The following is a 16,337-nucleotide window of genomic DNA, read 5'->3' on the forward strand; positions in this document are numbered from 1 at the left end:
GTCCACCCAGCTTTCGCTCCCATAAAGCAAAGTTGGTCTGAAAACAGACCGATGTAAAGATAGTTTCGTCTGGGAGCTGACTTCCTTCTTACAGAATACTGCTGATCGCAACTGCGAGCTCACTGCATTAGCTTTACTACACCTTGATTCAATCTCACTTACTATATTTCCATCCTGGGAAAACACACAACCTAAATACTTGAAATTATCGACCTGTTCTAGCTTTGTATCACCAATCTGACATTCAATTCTGTTGGATTTCTTATCTACTGACATCAATTTAGTCTTCGAGAGGCTAATTTTCATACCATACTCATTGCACCTATTTTCAAGTTCCAAGATGTTAGACTGCAGGCTTTCGGCACAGTCTGCCATTAAGACCAAGTCGTCAGCATAGGCCAGGCTGCTTACTACATTTCCACCTAACTGAATCCCTCCCTGCCATTTTATACCTTTCAGCATATGATCCATGTAAACTACAAAGAGCAAAGGTGAAAGATTACAGCCTTGTCTAACCCCTGTAAGCACCCTGAACCAAGAACTCATTCTACCATCAATTCTCACTGAAGCCCAATTGTCAACATAAATACCTTTGATTGATTTTAATAATCTACCTTTAATTCCATAGTACCCCAGTATAGCGAACATCTTTTCCCTCGGTACCCTGTCATATGCTTTCTCTAGATCTACGAAACATAAACACAACTGCCTATTCCTCTCGTAGCATTTTTCACTTACCTGGCGCATACTGAAAATCTGATCCTGACAGCCTCTCTGTGGTCTGAAACCACACTGGTTTTCATCCAACTTCCTCTCAACGACTGATCGCACCCTCCCTTCCAAGATGCTTGTGAATACTTTGCCTGGTATACTAATCAATGAGATACCTCGATAGTTGTTGCAATCCTTCCTGTTCCCTTGCTTATAGATAGGTGCAATTACTGCTTTTGTCCAATCTGAAGGTACCTTACCAACACTCCACGCTAATTTGACTACTCTATGAAGCCATTTCATCCCTGCCTTCCCACTATACTTCACCATTTCAGGTCTAATTTCATCTATTCCTGCTGCCTTATGACAATGGAGTTTATTTACTATCCTTTCCACTTCCTCAAGCATAATTTCACGAACATCATTTTCCTCCTCCCCATGAGCTTGACTGTTTGCAACACCACCATGATGATTTCCTTTTACATTGAGAAGATGTTCAAAATATTCCCTCCACCTCTCCAGTGATTCCCTGGGATCTGTTATGAGTTCACCTGAATTACTCAAAACACTGTTCATTTCCTTTTTCCCTCCTTTCCTAAGATTCTTTATTACTGTCCAGAATGGTTTCCCTGCTGCTTGACCTAGCCTTTCCAGGTTATTACCAAAATCTTCCTATGACTTCTTTTTGGATTCAACAACTATTTGTTTCATTCTGTTTCTTTCATCTACGTACAAATCCCTGTCTGCCTCGGCCCTTGTTTGGAGCCATTTCTGATAAGCCTTCTTTTTACGTTTACAGGCTGCTCTCACCTCATCATTCCACCAAGATGTTCGCCTTTTCCCATTTTTTCACACAGTTGTTCCTAGGCATTCCCTTGCTGTTTCTACTACAGCATCCCTGTATGCCACCCATTCACTTTCTATATCCTGAACCTGCTTACTGTCTACTGTTCGAAACTTCTCACTAATCATATCCATGTACTTCTGTCTAATTTCCTCGTCCTGGAGATTTTCTACCCTTATTCGTTTGCAGACAGATTTCACTTTCTCTACCCTAGGCCTAGAGATACTTAGTTCACTACAGATCAGATAATGGTCTGTATCATCGAAAAATCCCCGAAAAACTCGTACATTCCTAAAAGATTTCCTGAATTCAAAGTCTGTTAAGATATAGTCTATTATGGATCTGGTACCCCTAGCCTCCCATGTGAAGTGGTGAATAGCCTTATGCTTGAAGAATGTATTCGTAACAGCTAAACCCATACTAGCACAGAAGTCCAGCAAACGCTTCCCATTCCCATTAGCTTCCATATCTTCCCCACATTTACCAATCACCCTTTCGTATCCTTCAGTTCTATTCCCAACTCTCGCATTGAAATCGCCCATTAGCATTATTCTGTCCTTGCTGTTGACCCTGACCACGATGTCACTCAATGCTTCATAAAACTTGTCAACTTCATCCTCATCTGCACCCTCACATGGTTAATACCAGTAATTCAGAGGGAATATAATCAATTCAAGATGCCGTGTTCCTATTTAGGTCTCTCAAATTCTGACCTCAAAATTCGGTGCCCCATTTCATCAGCATCAACAGCCACAACTTGTTCCAGAACCATATCATCTACGTCTTCACGCTAATAAAACTGTTGGATATGTTCCTGCCATCTGCCTGCCTTCTTTCCCTAGAAGTGGTTTTCCATCTGAACTCTTAATATTCATACACCTAGTTTTCCTTTCCCCAAAGGTTTCCTTGGTTTGCCTTTATGCAGCATATACCTTTTCTAGGACGATACAACCTTCGACATCCTTGCACTTCTCCTTCAGCCATTCTTCTTTAGCTGTCCTGCACATTTTATCCACTTCATTCTTTAATCGCCTGTATTCCTTTTTGCCCTCTTCATTTTTTGCATTCCTGTACTTTTGTCGTTTTTCAATCAGGTCTAATATCTCCTGAGTTATCTATTGATTCGTATGTGATCTTACCTTTCTTCCTATCATTTCTTCAGCAGCCCTAGATACCTCAGTCTTCACAACTGTTCATGCTTCCTCTATTGTGCTTTAGCCTTTTCATTTAGTCCTTGTGCAACTTGTTCCTTGAAACAGTCCCTTACACTCTTTTCTCTCAATTTGTCTAGATCCCACCTCATGCATTCCTGCCTTTCTTCAATTTCTTCATCTTCAGGTGGCATTTCATGATCAACAAGTTGTGTTCAGAATCCACGTCTGCTCCTGGGAAAGTTCTGCAATCCAACACCTGGTTTCTGAATCTCTGCATAATCATAATGAAGTCTATTTGATACCTTCCAATGTCTCCTGGTCTCTTCCACATATACAGCTGTCTTTTGTGGTGTTTAAATCAAGTATTAGCAAGGACTAAATTATGATCGGTGCAGAATTCAACCAATCGACTTCCTCTTTCATTCTTTTGTCCCAATCCAAATTCTCCTACTGTATTACCTTCACTTCCTTGGCCTACCACTGCATTCCAGTCTTCCATCACAATTAGATTCTCGTCACCTTTTACATATTGTATTAAATCTTTTCTCTCTTCATTTATTCTTTAAATTTCTTCATCATTTGCTGAAGTAGGCATATAGACCTGTACTATTGTGGTGGGCATTGGTTTGGTGTCTGTCTTGACAACAATAATCCTTTCACTATGCTGGTCATAGTAGCTTTCCCTCTGCCCTATATTCTTATTCATTGTTAAACCAACTATGCATTTCCCCGTTTGATATTTTGTTGATAATTCTGTAGTCGCCTGACCAAAAGTCCTGCTCTTCCTGCCAACATACTTCACTTATACCAACTACAGCTAACTTTAGTCTATCCATCTCACTTTTCAGATTGTCTAACCTACCACAACAATTCAAACTTCGAACATTCCACGATCTGACTCGTAGAATGTCAGTATCCATCTTAGTGATGATTGCCCACTCTCGTGTAGTCCCCACCCAAAGATCTGAATGGGGGACTATTTTTACCTCCGGAATATTTTACCCGGGAGGAAGCCATCATCAGTACATCATTCATACAGAGAGAGCTGCATGTACTCAGGTGTTAGTTACGGCTGTAGTCTCCCGTTGCTTTCAGCTGTGTAGCAGTATCAACACAGCTAAGCCAAGTTGAGTATTATTACAAGGCCATATCAGTCAATCATCTAGATTGCCACCCTTGTAACTTCCAAAAGGTTGCTACCCCCCTTTTGATGAACCATTCATTAGTCTGGTCTCTCGACAGATACCCATCCGATATGGTTTCACCTGCGGTTCAGCTATATGAATCGTTGGGATACGCAAGGCCTCCCCCCCCCCCCCACTGTAAGGTCACATGATTCGCAGGGGAGGTTGATTCCCATAGGGAAATTGAAATATTTGTCCCGAATGAGTGAATTTATAATACCAATATAGTTGGCCTACGTAGTGGCCTCCACGGTATCCACTAGTCATGCATCTTGGTAGGTGTGCTATTTACTAAATGGTGAGCCCAACTTAGCACACTAGGGCAGAACGCTGGCAACCAGGAATGAGTTAGCTGGAAAATTTATAATATCCAACAACAGATCAATTATATTGGTATTGTAAATTTACTCATTCGGGACAAATATTTCAGGTTCCCTATGGGAATCAACATCTATATCACATACCATTTAGTCGAACAGCATATCTCCTCTTTTTCCCTCTTTTTCCCAAGTTTTCACAGCCCAGACTTTGCAACATATTTGTAACGCTACTCCTTTGTCGGAAATCACCCAGAACAAGTCGAGGTGCTTTTCTTTGGATTTTTTCCAGTTCTCGAATCGAGTAATACTGGTGAGGGTCGCATACTCCAGTTGGGGTCTTACCAGAGACATATGCCGCCTCCTTTATATCCTTACAACAACTCCTAAATACCCTCATAAACGTACAGAGATCTGTACCCTTTATATACAGTACCGTTTGTGGGATTACCCCAATGAAGATCTTTCCTAATATTAACACCTAGGTACTTTCAGTGATCTCCGTAAGGCACTTTCACCCCGTCAACCCACTAATTAAACCTGAGAGGACTTTTCCTAGTAATGAAACTCATAACCTGACTTTTAACCCCATGTATCATCATACCATTGCCTACTGTCCATCTCACAACAGTCGAGATCTTTTTTCAGTTGCTCACACTCTTGTAATGTATTTACTACTCTATATAGTATAACATCATCTGTAAAAAGCCTTGTCTCTGATTTCAGTTCTGTACTCATATCATTTATATACTATACAGCGTGATTCAGCAGCCCCTTCCCATGTAATTTTATGTAACCCACAGTATTCATTCCATCCTGAAAACATCTGCCCTGCCGATATGCTCAGACAACACAACCGGATATCTTGATATTTACCGCCTCACCATGATAGGACGCCATAATGTTATGCTCGTATTAAACAAAGTCAACATAAGATTGATACTGAAGCCTCCACCTTATCAATACATTTATTTACATATTATCGTTCACAGTACCGGTTTCGACCCTTCAAGGGTCATCCTCAGCTGACAATTACAAATATGGTTCTTAAAACATCACATTGGAAATTATTGTACAATCGTGACAATTGTCCAATTCAACAGACCGTCTAAAACAAATGATACAATTAAAATGGTAAAATAAGTCCTCTCTTCTTGGATTGTAAAAGGGTTATGTAGTATAAAAGGACATGTCATGTTATTTGCAAATGTTTTTGTTGTTTTGATCAGCGTAAAAATTGAAACTTGCAATGCTATATATGCACTGATAGTAGTATTCTTGAAGTGTCCACTATTTTGCGTTAAAACTTATGGCTAATTGATTGAAACATTTTGAGGGTTTATTCTTGTAATAACTATATTGTTTGTTTCACCGTGTTCCTCTGCTGGTAGTATGAGCGTTTTGAAGTGACTTGGACACTGTTTTCGAAGAGTTGGGTAGTTGTCTAGTGTTCAATTCGAGGCATATTCAATATACAGTGTATGTACAAGACTCATAATATATACTCATGCTGAGTTGGTAGTAAAATGCATTTTGTAAGAATAAAAATTGTTTAAGCAACATGCTCCTTAATTTGGTGTTGCATAATTTTATCAAGTGTCAATTTGTTTTACAATACTTGATATCTTGATTTTGAAAGATAGCATGAAGGCTTCTTCCTTTTATGTTGTAGGCCGTATTTATCTGTAAGTAGAAACGAAGTGTGTGAGAAGTTGCGTCTACTAGGTTTTTTGTTAGAGGTAAAAGAGTGTGTGTTGTACTTACTCTAGATGTTGACACTGTTGTGCATTACACGGGAGCACGTCGAGTACTGTTGCGTGTTTGTCTAGAGCTGCTGCTTGTGGTTGCGGAGGGGAAGTTTGAAGGGGTAGAGGGAGCGGCTACTGGGGGAGTGAGACTGGAGTGGGGGGTTGTTGTGTATTTGGGATTAAATTGATGTTATTGATTTGACTGAGCAAAGTGTGAATTGAATTAAAGTGTATCTTGTAAGACATTATTTTAAGGATTTATGATAACCTACTAAAATGTCTGGAGTGGCCAAGACACTGCCTGTCTATTTAGTGATTGATCTTTCCATGACATTCTTAGCATCCTTCGGTATAGCCACATCTCAAAGTTCTCTAATATTTTACTGAGCAACTTCGTTAAAGTCCATGTTTCAACACCGTAATAAAGAGCAGAAAATACATAGCGGCGAAGGAGTCTCATTTTTGTAACTGGTATTACGTCATGACTTTTAAACAGTTTTCCCATTTTGTTGAACACATCCTAGCTTTTCCAATGCGGGACTTCACTTCAACTGAATTATCCCATTGATCATTAATGATGATGCTGTGATAAGTGTATTTCCGGATTTGTTCAACAGGTTTATGGTCAATTACTAGATGACATGCAGGAATAAAGTTTTTACTTATGACCATAACTTTGGTTTTCTTTATATTAATGTCAAGACCATATTCATGGCTAGTGAATGCTACTCTTCTAATGAGATATTGTAAACTTTCTAAACTATCTGCAAAAATTACAGTGTCATCTGCACATCGAATGTTGTTTATCCATTGTTCATTTAAAAGCACTCCCATCTGTATATCATCCAGTGCTTCCGTGAAGATATATTCTAAATAGATGTTAAGTAGCAATGGAGACATTATACAACCCTGTCGTACACCCTGTTGGATATGTACGTCTTCCGTATTTTCCTCTCCCAGTCTGAGAGAAGCAGTCTGATTGCAGTATAAGTTGACAATGATTCTTAGATCCTTATCATCTAGACCAATACTTCATAATACTTCAATCATCTAGTGATGTTGCACTTTATCAAAGGCCTTTTGATAGTCAATAAAACAGGCATAAATATCACAATTTATGTCTCTACTTCGCTGAAATAGTACCTGAATGCTAAATAGAGCTTCCTGTGCGCCAACTGTATTTCAGAAACCAAACTGTGTAGGTGAAATTTGATCTTCGCAAAGTTTGTATATTCAAAGTTTAAACAAATGGCGCTTAAAGCTTATCATTCTGAAATTGCCACATAACGTAGCTCCGGTTCTTTTAGGTAATGCAATAAATTCTGATTTTAGCCACTCATAAGCAATGTTACCAGAATCGTAGATGTCATTGAACTTTACAGTCAGCCACTTCACATTTTCCTCATTAAAATGTTTAAAAAAATTCTGCATTGATGTTGTCTGGGCCTGAGGCTTTGCCATCTTTACCTTTATTGCTGTTCGTACTTCGTCTACTAGAATACTTGGTCCTGTTTCACAGTTTAGCTGTAGAGGTTCTGGTCGGTTTTCCAGCAACAGTTGTTCTATATATCCCTTCCATGTATGTTTGATTTGTTCTAAGTTGACTATGACTTTTCCTTCATTGTCTACCAGCTTGTTTGCTGTCCTTGTTTTGAATTTTCCTGTCAGCTCCCTAACTTTACGATGAATTTTGAAACCGTCTTGTTTTAGTTGTAACGCTTCTATTTCAGCACATTTTACCTGCATTTTGTTTTCTTTAGCTTCTCCTATTTTATTCATGATCTCTTTATTCATGTTTTTATATTCATCAGTGTTATGATTTGCTATCCTTCTCTCCATTAATTTAAGGATCTCATCTGTCATCCTTGTCTTCTTTTTGACAAAATTTGTTCGCAGATGTTTATCTTTAATTCCATTGTGTATTTTAATTTTTCACTTTTCACTTCAGTACACGAATTATTAGGTACCATGTTTAGTACGTTATTTAGTTGTAGTTCAACTTGATGTCTTGTGGAGGGTTGTTTAAGTTTTCGTTGAGTCATATTTTGTAATCACTTTCTTAGTTTTCTTCACCATAATTAAAACACCAACTAAAGGATTATGGTCTGAATAAATATCAGCGCCAGGGTATGTTTTCACTGAAGGACAACTGTTCCTCTATCTTTGGTTTACCAGGATATAGTCAATCTGGTTTCTAACAGTATGTTCGGGTGAGTCTCTCGGACACTTCCAGGTATACAGACGTCTGGGTGGAATGGTAAATAATGTATTTATTATCACAAATCCATGTTCTCCAACAAATGTACTAAGCTGTTCCCCTCTTTCATTTCTTTCTTCAAGACCATATGGGCCTATGAAGTCACCTTCAGAAGCTCTCCCAGTTTTGGCATTGAAATACCCCATTATGATTTTGAGATCACGTTTTGATAATTTTTTCAAAACATCCCCAATCTGGGAGTATAGTTCTGCTACTTCATCACTCTCATCTGTAGTTGGAGCATACACCTGGATGATATTCACTTGTGCAGGTCTGGCATTTATTTGAACTAACATGAGTCTCTTTGAGATTGGAACAAAATTAGTAAAACACACTGCAACTGATTTAGATAATATAAGCCCCACACCAAAGTGGAAGATGTTCCGGAATAATACACTCGGTGTTCATCAATGTTACAATAACCTGATCCTGGCCATCGTATTTCACTCACACCCATGATCTTAATCCCCACTCTTTTCATTTTCTGGGTTGCATTGTTAACTTTTCCTGTTTGTGCCAGTGTCCGTACATTCTATATACATATTTTAATACTCTCACTGAAAGAAATCTGCTCAACCACACCTTTGTTCAAAACTGCCCCCTCCCCCAGATGCGAATGGGGGACTATATCCGGAAACATTTGGTTTGAACACAGCCATGATGTGTTACTAGAGGATATGGGAAGATCTTTAATGCAGTTGCTTTCTGCATCCTCATGCCGTTGGCCAACCTTTAGCTCATCTTCCTTTTGGGATAATTTCTTCTTTCTAGCCGCTCATCCAACCTCTGAGGAAGTTGTTGATTCTTGTTAAAAGGGGATCTCCTTATCCCGGGAGATTCTCGGTCCCTGCACCTGTTAGCCACTTGCTGCTCCAGCAAACATTGCCCCATCTCTACCACGGGGAGGTGAATGTCAGGATTTTCCCTTCTATGAATCTAGGACCATTAGGCATTTCCTAGGCTCTCCATTACTTTTAGAGAGGTTGTGTGGATATAATCTTGCATTCAAGAGATAGTGGGTTTGACCCCATATCAACAGCCTGATGGTTTTCTATAGTTTTAACCAGACAAGTGCTATGGGTGTACCTAAATTAAGACCACAGCTGCTATCCTTCTAGTCATAGGCCTTTCCTGTTGCAACATCACTAAGGATCTATCAGTGTTGGTCCAATGTTAAACAGCTAGCAAAATATAATGGGAATGTAGAATAACTTTGATTTGAGAAATGATGCAGTGTGATTTACGTCATTCAACTTTTTGTGTTTGGTGATGTTATAGGGCAACCTCTTAGCTACAGGGGCCTCAGAATCTGAGATCTACATTTGGGATCTGAACAATATTAATAGTCCTATGACACCAGGTGCTAAGTCTCAGCCTCATGAAGATGTGATATGGATTGCATGGAATAGACAAGGTCAGTGGAGATATGAAATTTATTTTTAAGATAAATGCACTGTTATTCATATTATGTTATGTATAGAATAGAATTTGCTTAGACTTATGTGACAGTGAATGATCTTATTACTTATTTATATTCAAGCACTTATTCTCTGACTGAATACAATATCAATATTCACTGTTTTGATATTTTTTAAATACCATATATACATGAATCTCTGCCATTGAATAATCCCCACATCCTAATTTAGGAAAGGAAATTGTGGAAAAAAGTTTTTTTTGCCTTACTTATATTGTTAAATATTAATTCAGTAGAAGTCTGATATAGCATATGTTCATTACAGTGAAAAAATATATTCGCTAATGTAAAGTTGGAAGAGAGAAAAAATAAAAAAAAACATACTCATGCATAGCATGAAACAGTTAGAGGACAGTGACTATACAATTTCACCAGAAGATTAACTCTATATGTGAAGTATAAGGTTATCAAATAGGTTACAATGATAATAGCAGAAACTATCTCCAAAATGCATAGCTTTCCAACGAGACAGTGTCACTAACGCTATCCAACAGCTTGCGGTTATGAATACTTACAGCTGTCGTCTGTTCGTGTTGGTTGCTATGACATACTCTATTTATTCAAGTTTAAAAACTTCATATTGTTTCCATTAGATACTCTATTTACGCGAATAATCCCTGCATATTAAAAAAAATTGGGGTGCGGGTTTTATTTTCATCAAGGTTGATAAATCACTCCTGGTTCACACATTTTTCGATGTTGGTTGTACAGTTATGTTTTTTGTAACCGCAGATTGAACAAAAACTTCCCCCATATGTCATATCGTCGCTCCTATGCCAAAACCGCAAGTGTGATAATGCTGTTCCTATCCATTATTTCCCTTAAGTTTGGTCATGCCTTCCAGCAACATATTGCCCATCAGGACAATTTTTGTTGGGTTTATGTTCTTATGCTAATGTGTAAAGTAAAATGAACGTTGAGTACATCATACTCTAGGAGCAGGTAAATATGTCATGCAAACATACATTTCTGCAGTACGGTACAGTAAGGTTCATTTTCCTTTACACATCAGTATAGGAAAATAAACTCAACAAAGTTTGTTCTGATGGACTGCATATCAATATGTGGCTGGAGGGCGTGACCAGTCTTAAGGGAAATACTAGATAGGAAGAGCCTTGTCACATTAGCGGTTTTGGTATAGGAGTGACGATATTTAAATGGAAAACAATTCAGACTTTTAATTCAAAACTCCTTTTACATTTAAAAAAAGTAGTTTACGGAGTAATTTAATTAAAATTTTCTCGGCGTTATGATAGAACGTGTCTTCTGAAACATGCAGGGGTAGCTTTCCACACTTTCACTCGCTTCTGTGTGTCTACAGTGTGTTACATAGTTGCTAAATTTGAGTGAAATCATAATTCGTTTGTATTCAGCATTATAAGGAATGCCACAATATAATGTATCAGGCAGTGTGCGGAGAAACAGAATCCACGAACACTGGCATTGCTGATAGTTGGTGAAAAAACAGTACAGTAATTAAAAAAAAAAAAAAAAAAAGGCACTTGCACAGGGAAGAAGCCTAATTTGTCCTCGTCTTTGAATCTTGTTTTTCTTTTTTTTCTTTCGTTGCATGAGGTTATGTTTGCCAGTGATTTATCCAAGTGCTTTATTTGAATAATTTGTTGGATACATTTCGGAGATAGTTCCCCTCCCCGCTGGCATTTGAAAGGTTTAAACTGTGAATCAAGGTGACTGCATGCATTAGTGGGTCTAAAAATACTTTGTGATGTGGCAAGGGTCAGCGTTTCTGAATTACAAGAGAAGTGCCATGGCAGGAAATTGTACAAGGAGAGAGTCACTGTCCTGTGTTGCAATGCAGATAGAAGCGAGATACTTCCTCTCCTCGTCATAGGAATGTTCGATAAGCTACGATGTTTTAAAGGGCATCGGGTACTTTCCATGCAAGTAGGAAGACGAATATGTATACAGTACAGTACGTACATACATACATACATGAATACATACATACATACATTATCATTATAGACTGTTATGCCTTTCAGCGTTCAGTCTGCAAGCCTCTGAGAATTTACTAAACGTCGCCACAATCCTCGATTTGCAACTAGTGTTGTGGCCTCATTTAGTTCTATACCTCTTATCTTTAAATTGTTAGAAATCAAGTCTAACCATCGCCGTCTTGGTCTCCCTCTACTTCTCTTACCCTCCATAGCAGAGTCCATTATTCTCCTAGGTAACCTATCCTCCTCCATTCGCCGCACATGACCCCAACACCAAAGCCGGTTTATGCGTACAACTTCATCCATCGAGTTCATTCCTAAATTAAACTTTATCTCCTCATTACGAATACCCTCCTGCCATTGTTCCCACCTGTTTGTACCAGCTATCATTCTCGCTACCTTTATGTCTGTTACTTCTAACTTATGAATAAGAAATCCCAAGTCCACCCAGCTTTTGCTCCTATAAAGCAAAGTTGGTCTTAAAACAGACCGATGTAACAGGGGCGGCTTTTCAGGTGAAGTAGGTGAAGTGCCACTTCACCATTTATTTTTACCAGAATGAATTTTTTAAATTTAATTTTCCTTTGACATTTGTTGGATTTACAAAAAGAAAATGTTTTTTGGACGGCATTTGGAGCACCAAGAACTCGCATCACTTGATGAGAACCAGGGGAACTCACGAAAGCGCCGGCTGTCGGCACCCACAGAACGGCGCGTGAGCTTTAGTAAAGACGAGAGATTCAGCAGCTGGCTCTACCTCCCAAGTGCCGCTTGGCCTTGGCGGTTGCCATGACAACCGTGACGTCACCCGCGTATTTTACTCATAGCGAAATGTGCAAGTGAAGTTGCGGGAAGATCGGAATGTTTCGTCTTCCCTGCGTCATCCTGTGTGAAGTACGAGTTCTTACGTATCGTGGTTCATTCGTAGTGTTGTGCTGTTTTATTTAAACATGTATCCTGTTTATGACATAGTGTGTATTTTATTAGAAACACCATTTACACGTTGGAGAAACGAAGATCAGAATGAAGTTCTACGTTTTGGTCGCCCTACTGAATCACCGCAAATTTGTGCTACAAAAGAAGTGAATCATTCCGGTAAATCTTACAATCTTAGCTTCAAACGATCGTGGTTGAAGGAATTTCCATGGTTATGCTCCTCTCTAGCTCTACAGAAGTTGTTGTGTTGCCCCTGATTGCTTTTTAGCAATAAAAATAACGTTTGGAATAAAGAAGGATTTTCAGCCCTTTTGAACATAACACATTCTTTACATAAGCCCTCAGACTCTGCAGAACATATAGAATGCCAGCTATATTTGAAGACTTTGGAAGGAAACCAAAATACGATATCTGATGCCTTGAAGGAAAATGCTAGACTGAATACTGCACAGTTCAATGAAAATGTCCGTTTAAATAGGCTTTTCCTTCAGTTGGTAATATAATTTTTCGGTTTCTAGCCTCAGTAAACAGCTGTGTGTCGTAAACGCAAAACGACAAAATGTCCAGCTCTTCCCGAGGGTGCCGCGCTTCCGTAATTGTTAGAGTCCCAGTCAGATCTTATCTGTACTTTACACTGTAGAGCAAATGCAACCACATGGTTGCCGCGCTATGACGTTACAGAGCGATCCGGTCTATATACATTTTTGGTCACGTGGTGGACCCTCCGCCAGTCACAGGTACGAGATACGAGTACAAAACAACCAGAAACAACATGTAGTTCCTAAATCTGTCGCTGGAAACAGAACAGGTTATAGCTCTTCACCATATTATTCAGCCACGAGCCGCCACTGCGATGTAAAGATAGTTTCGTCTGGGAACTGACTTCCTTCTTACAGAATACTGCTGATCGCAACTGCGAGCTCACTGCTTTACTGCACCTTGATTCAATCTCACTGACTATATTACCATCCTGGGAGAACACACAACCTACTGTAAATACTTGAAATTATCGACCTGTTCTAGCTTTGTATCACCAATCTGACATTCAATTCTGTTGAATTTCTTACCTACTGACATCAATTTAGTCTTCGAGAGGCTAATTTTCATACCATACTCATTGCACCTATTTTCAAGTTCCAAGATATTAGACTGCAGGCTTTCGGCACAGTCTGCCATTAAGACCAAGTCATCTGCATAGGCCAAACTGCTTACTACATTTCCACCTAACTGAATCCCTCCCTGCCATTTTATACCTTTCAGCAGATGATCCATGTAAACTACGAACAGCAAAGGTGAAAGATTACAGCCTTGTCTAACTCCTGTAAGTACCCTGAACCAAGAACTCATTCTACCATCGATTCTCACTGAAGCCCAATTGTCAACATAAATGCCTTTGATTGATTTTAATAATCTACCTTTAATTCCATAGTCACCAACATCATTTTCCTCCTCCCCATGAGCTTGGCTGTTTGCAACACCACCATGATGATTTCCTTTTACATTGAGAAGATGTTCAAAATATTCCCTCCACCTCTCCAGTGATACCCTGGGATCTATTATGAGTTCACCTGAATTACGCAAAACACTGTTCATTTCCTTTTTCCCTCCCTTCCTAAGATTCTTTATTACTGTCCAGAAAGGTTTCCCTGCTGCTTGACCTAGCCTTTCCAGGTTATTACCAAAATCTTCCCATTTGGATTCAACAACTATTTGTTTCATTCTGTTTCTTTCATCTACGTACAAATCCCTGTCTGCCTCGGCCCTTGTTTGGAGCCATTTCTGATAAGCCTTCTTTTTACGTTTACAGGCTGCTCTCACTTCATCATTCCACCAAGATGTTCGCCTTTTCCCATCTTTACACACAGTTGTTCCCAGGCATTCCCTTGCTGTTTCTACTACAGCATCCCTGTATGCCACCCATTCACTTTCTATATCCTGAACCTGCTTACTGTCTACTGTTCGAAACTTCTCACTAATCATATCCATGTACTTCTGTCTAATTTCCTCGTCCTGGAGATTTTCTACCCTTATTCGTTTGCAGACAGATTTCACTTTCTCTACCCTAGGCCTAGAGATACTTAGTTCACTACAGATCAGATAGTGGTCTGTATCATCGAAAAATCCGCAAAAAACTTGTACATTCCTAACAGATTTCCTGAATTCAAAGTCTGTTAAGATATAGTCTATTATGGATCTGGTACCCCTAGCCTCCCATGTGTAGCGGTGAATGGCCTTATGCTTGAAGAATGTATTCGTAACAGCTAAACCCATACTAGCACAGAAGTCCAGCAAACACTTCCCATTCCCATTAGCTTCCATATCTTCCCCACATTTACCAATCACCCTTTCGTATCCTTCAGTTCTATTCCCAACTCTCACATTGAAATCGCCCATTAGCACTATTCTGTCCTTGCTGCTGACCCTGACCACGATGTCACTCAATGCTTCATAAAACTTGTCAACTTCATCCTCATCTGCACCCTCACATGGTGAACACACGGACACAATTCTTGTCCTAATTCCTCCAACTGACAAATCTATCCACATCATTCGCTCATTTACGTGCCTAAGGGTACGTTTATGCTGCAGCCTGGCTGCTTGCCATCGCCAAGCTTCACTGCTCAATGTTAGGCAATGATGAAACAAACCAATGGATTTCAATCAGTGCTTTTACCTTGGAACCCGGCTCATAGCTACGCTGCTGGCTACTATCATCGCCACATCCATGGTCTCAAACACGTTTGATTTTCGAGCCTGGCCCATCGCCGGCTATCCTGTAACTTGGACTGTGATTGGTTCTTTCAAGGTCACCCGCTCTCCCACTCTTCCTCTCTTCGCACTCTATACACACGTTCAGTGATCACTTGCTCACTTGCTATCTGAACCTGTCTTCGAACGCAATGCAATTTGGAGCCAGCGGCATGCGGATTATCACAAGAGTTTCATATGAGATAAAAGGAGTGACGAGATGACGAGCGGCCAGTAGACCTTTTCCTACATTTTATGAGGGAGAGTGGCTTGTTTCATCGTGTTTAAAAGTAAAGTTTCTATTTGTGTTTTAATTGGTTTATTGTTAACTAATATTTTACTCTACCGAGCGAGTTGGCCTTGCGATTAGGGGCATGCAGCTGTGAGCTTGCATCCTGGAGACAGTGGGTTCGAACCCCCCTGTCGGCGGCCCTGAAGATGGTTTTCCGTGGTTTCCCATTTTCACACCAGGGCAATGTTATTTGTCATCCCTTGTGAAATAAACGTGATTTCCAACTTGGGTAAGATCCATCGCCACTGTAATGTGATTACGGCAAAAGGCCTTAAATTCTTGAACTTCACAGGATAAGTTACACCTTCAGGGAGCAAGCCGTTAGCCTCAGGAATGTTCAGTTTTGCTTGCCAGTTCGCAGCGAGATTGCTGAATAACAGAGTAAGCCTTTTGTGCTTGTATTTTGTATTCAGAAGTTAGCCTTTTATTTTGTGCTGAGTGGTACAGTGAAGTGTAGCAAATATTTGTTGCGTGATACAATAGCCTATTGTGCCGTTCCCGCGTCCAGGTCGAGTCGCATATAGATCCAGGCTAGCTTGAATATTCTATTAATTTCTTGATACTTTAAATTTGTGGGCTATGGGTCCCGCATTCGAGAAAAGATCACCAGATTATACTAGCAGAAAACCCTAACCTACGTAGTGGACGTCTCCTACCCGTAATTCGGTTAGTCTTCGCATTTGACTCACAAGAATACGCAAATAATCAACT

General features: G+C 39.7%; 1 protein-coding gene across 3 annotated transcripts in view; it reads left to right on the forward strand.

The window, feature by feature from the left end:
• Sec31 (secretory 31) overlaps positions 1-16,337 on the forward strand; it is a 386,738-nt gene that overhangs the window by 20,537 nt on the left and 349,864 nt on the right. For all 3 annotated transcript variants that reach the window (XM_067138230.2, XM_067138232.2, XM_067138231.2), the window contains exon 4: positions 9,494-9,629. In XM_067138230.2, coding sequence (XP_066994331.2) covers positions 9,494-9,629 — 136 coding nt within the window. The remainder of the gene's footprint in view (positions 1-9,493; positions 9,630-16,337) is intronic.

The sequence above is a fragment of the Anabrus simplex genome, chromosome 1 (assembly GCF_040414725.1).
Source record: "Anabrus simplex isolate iqAnaSimp1 chromosome 1, ASM4041472v1, whole genome shotgun sequence".
Lineage (NCBI taxonomy): Eukaryota > Metazoa > Arthropoda > Insecta > Orthoptera > Tettigoniidae > Anabrus > Anabrus simplex.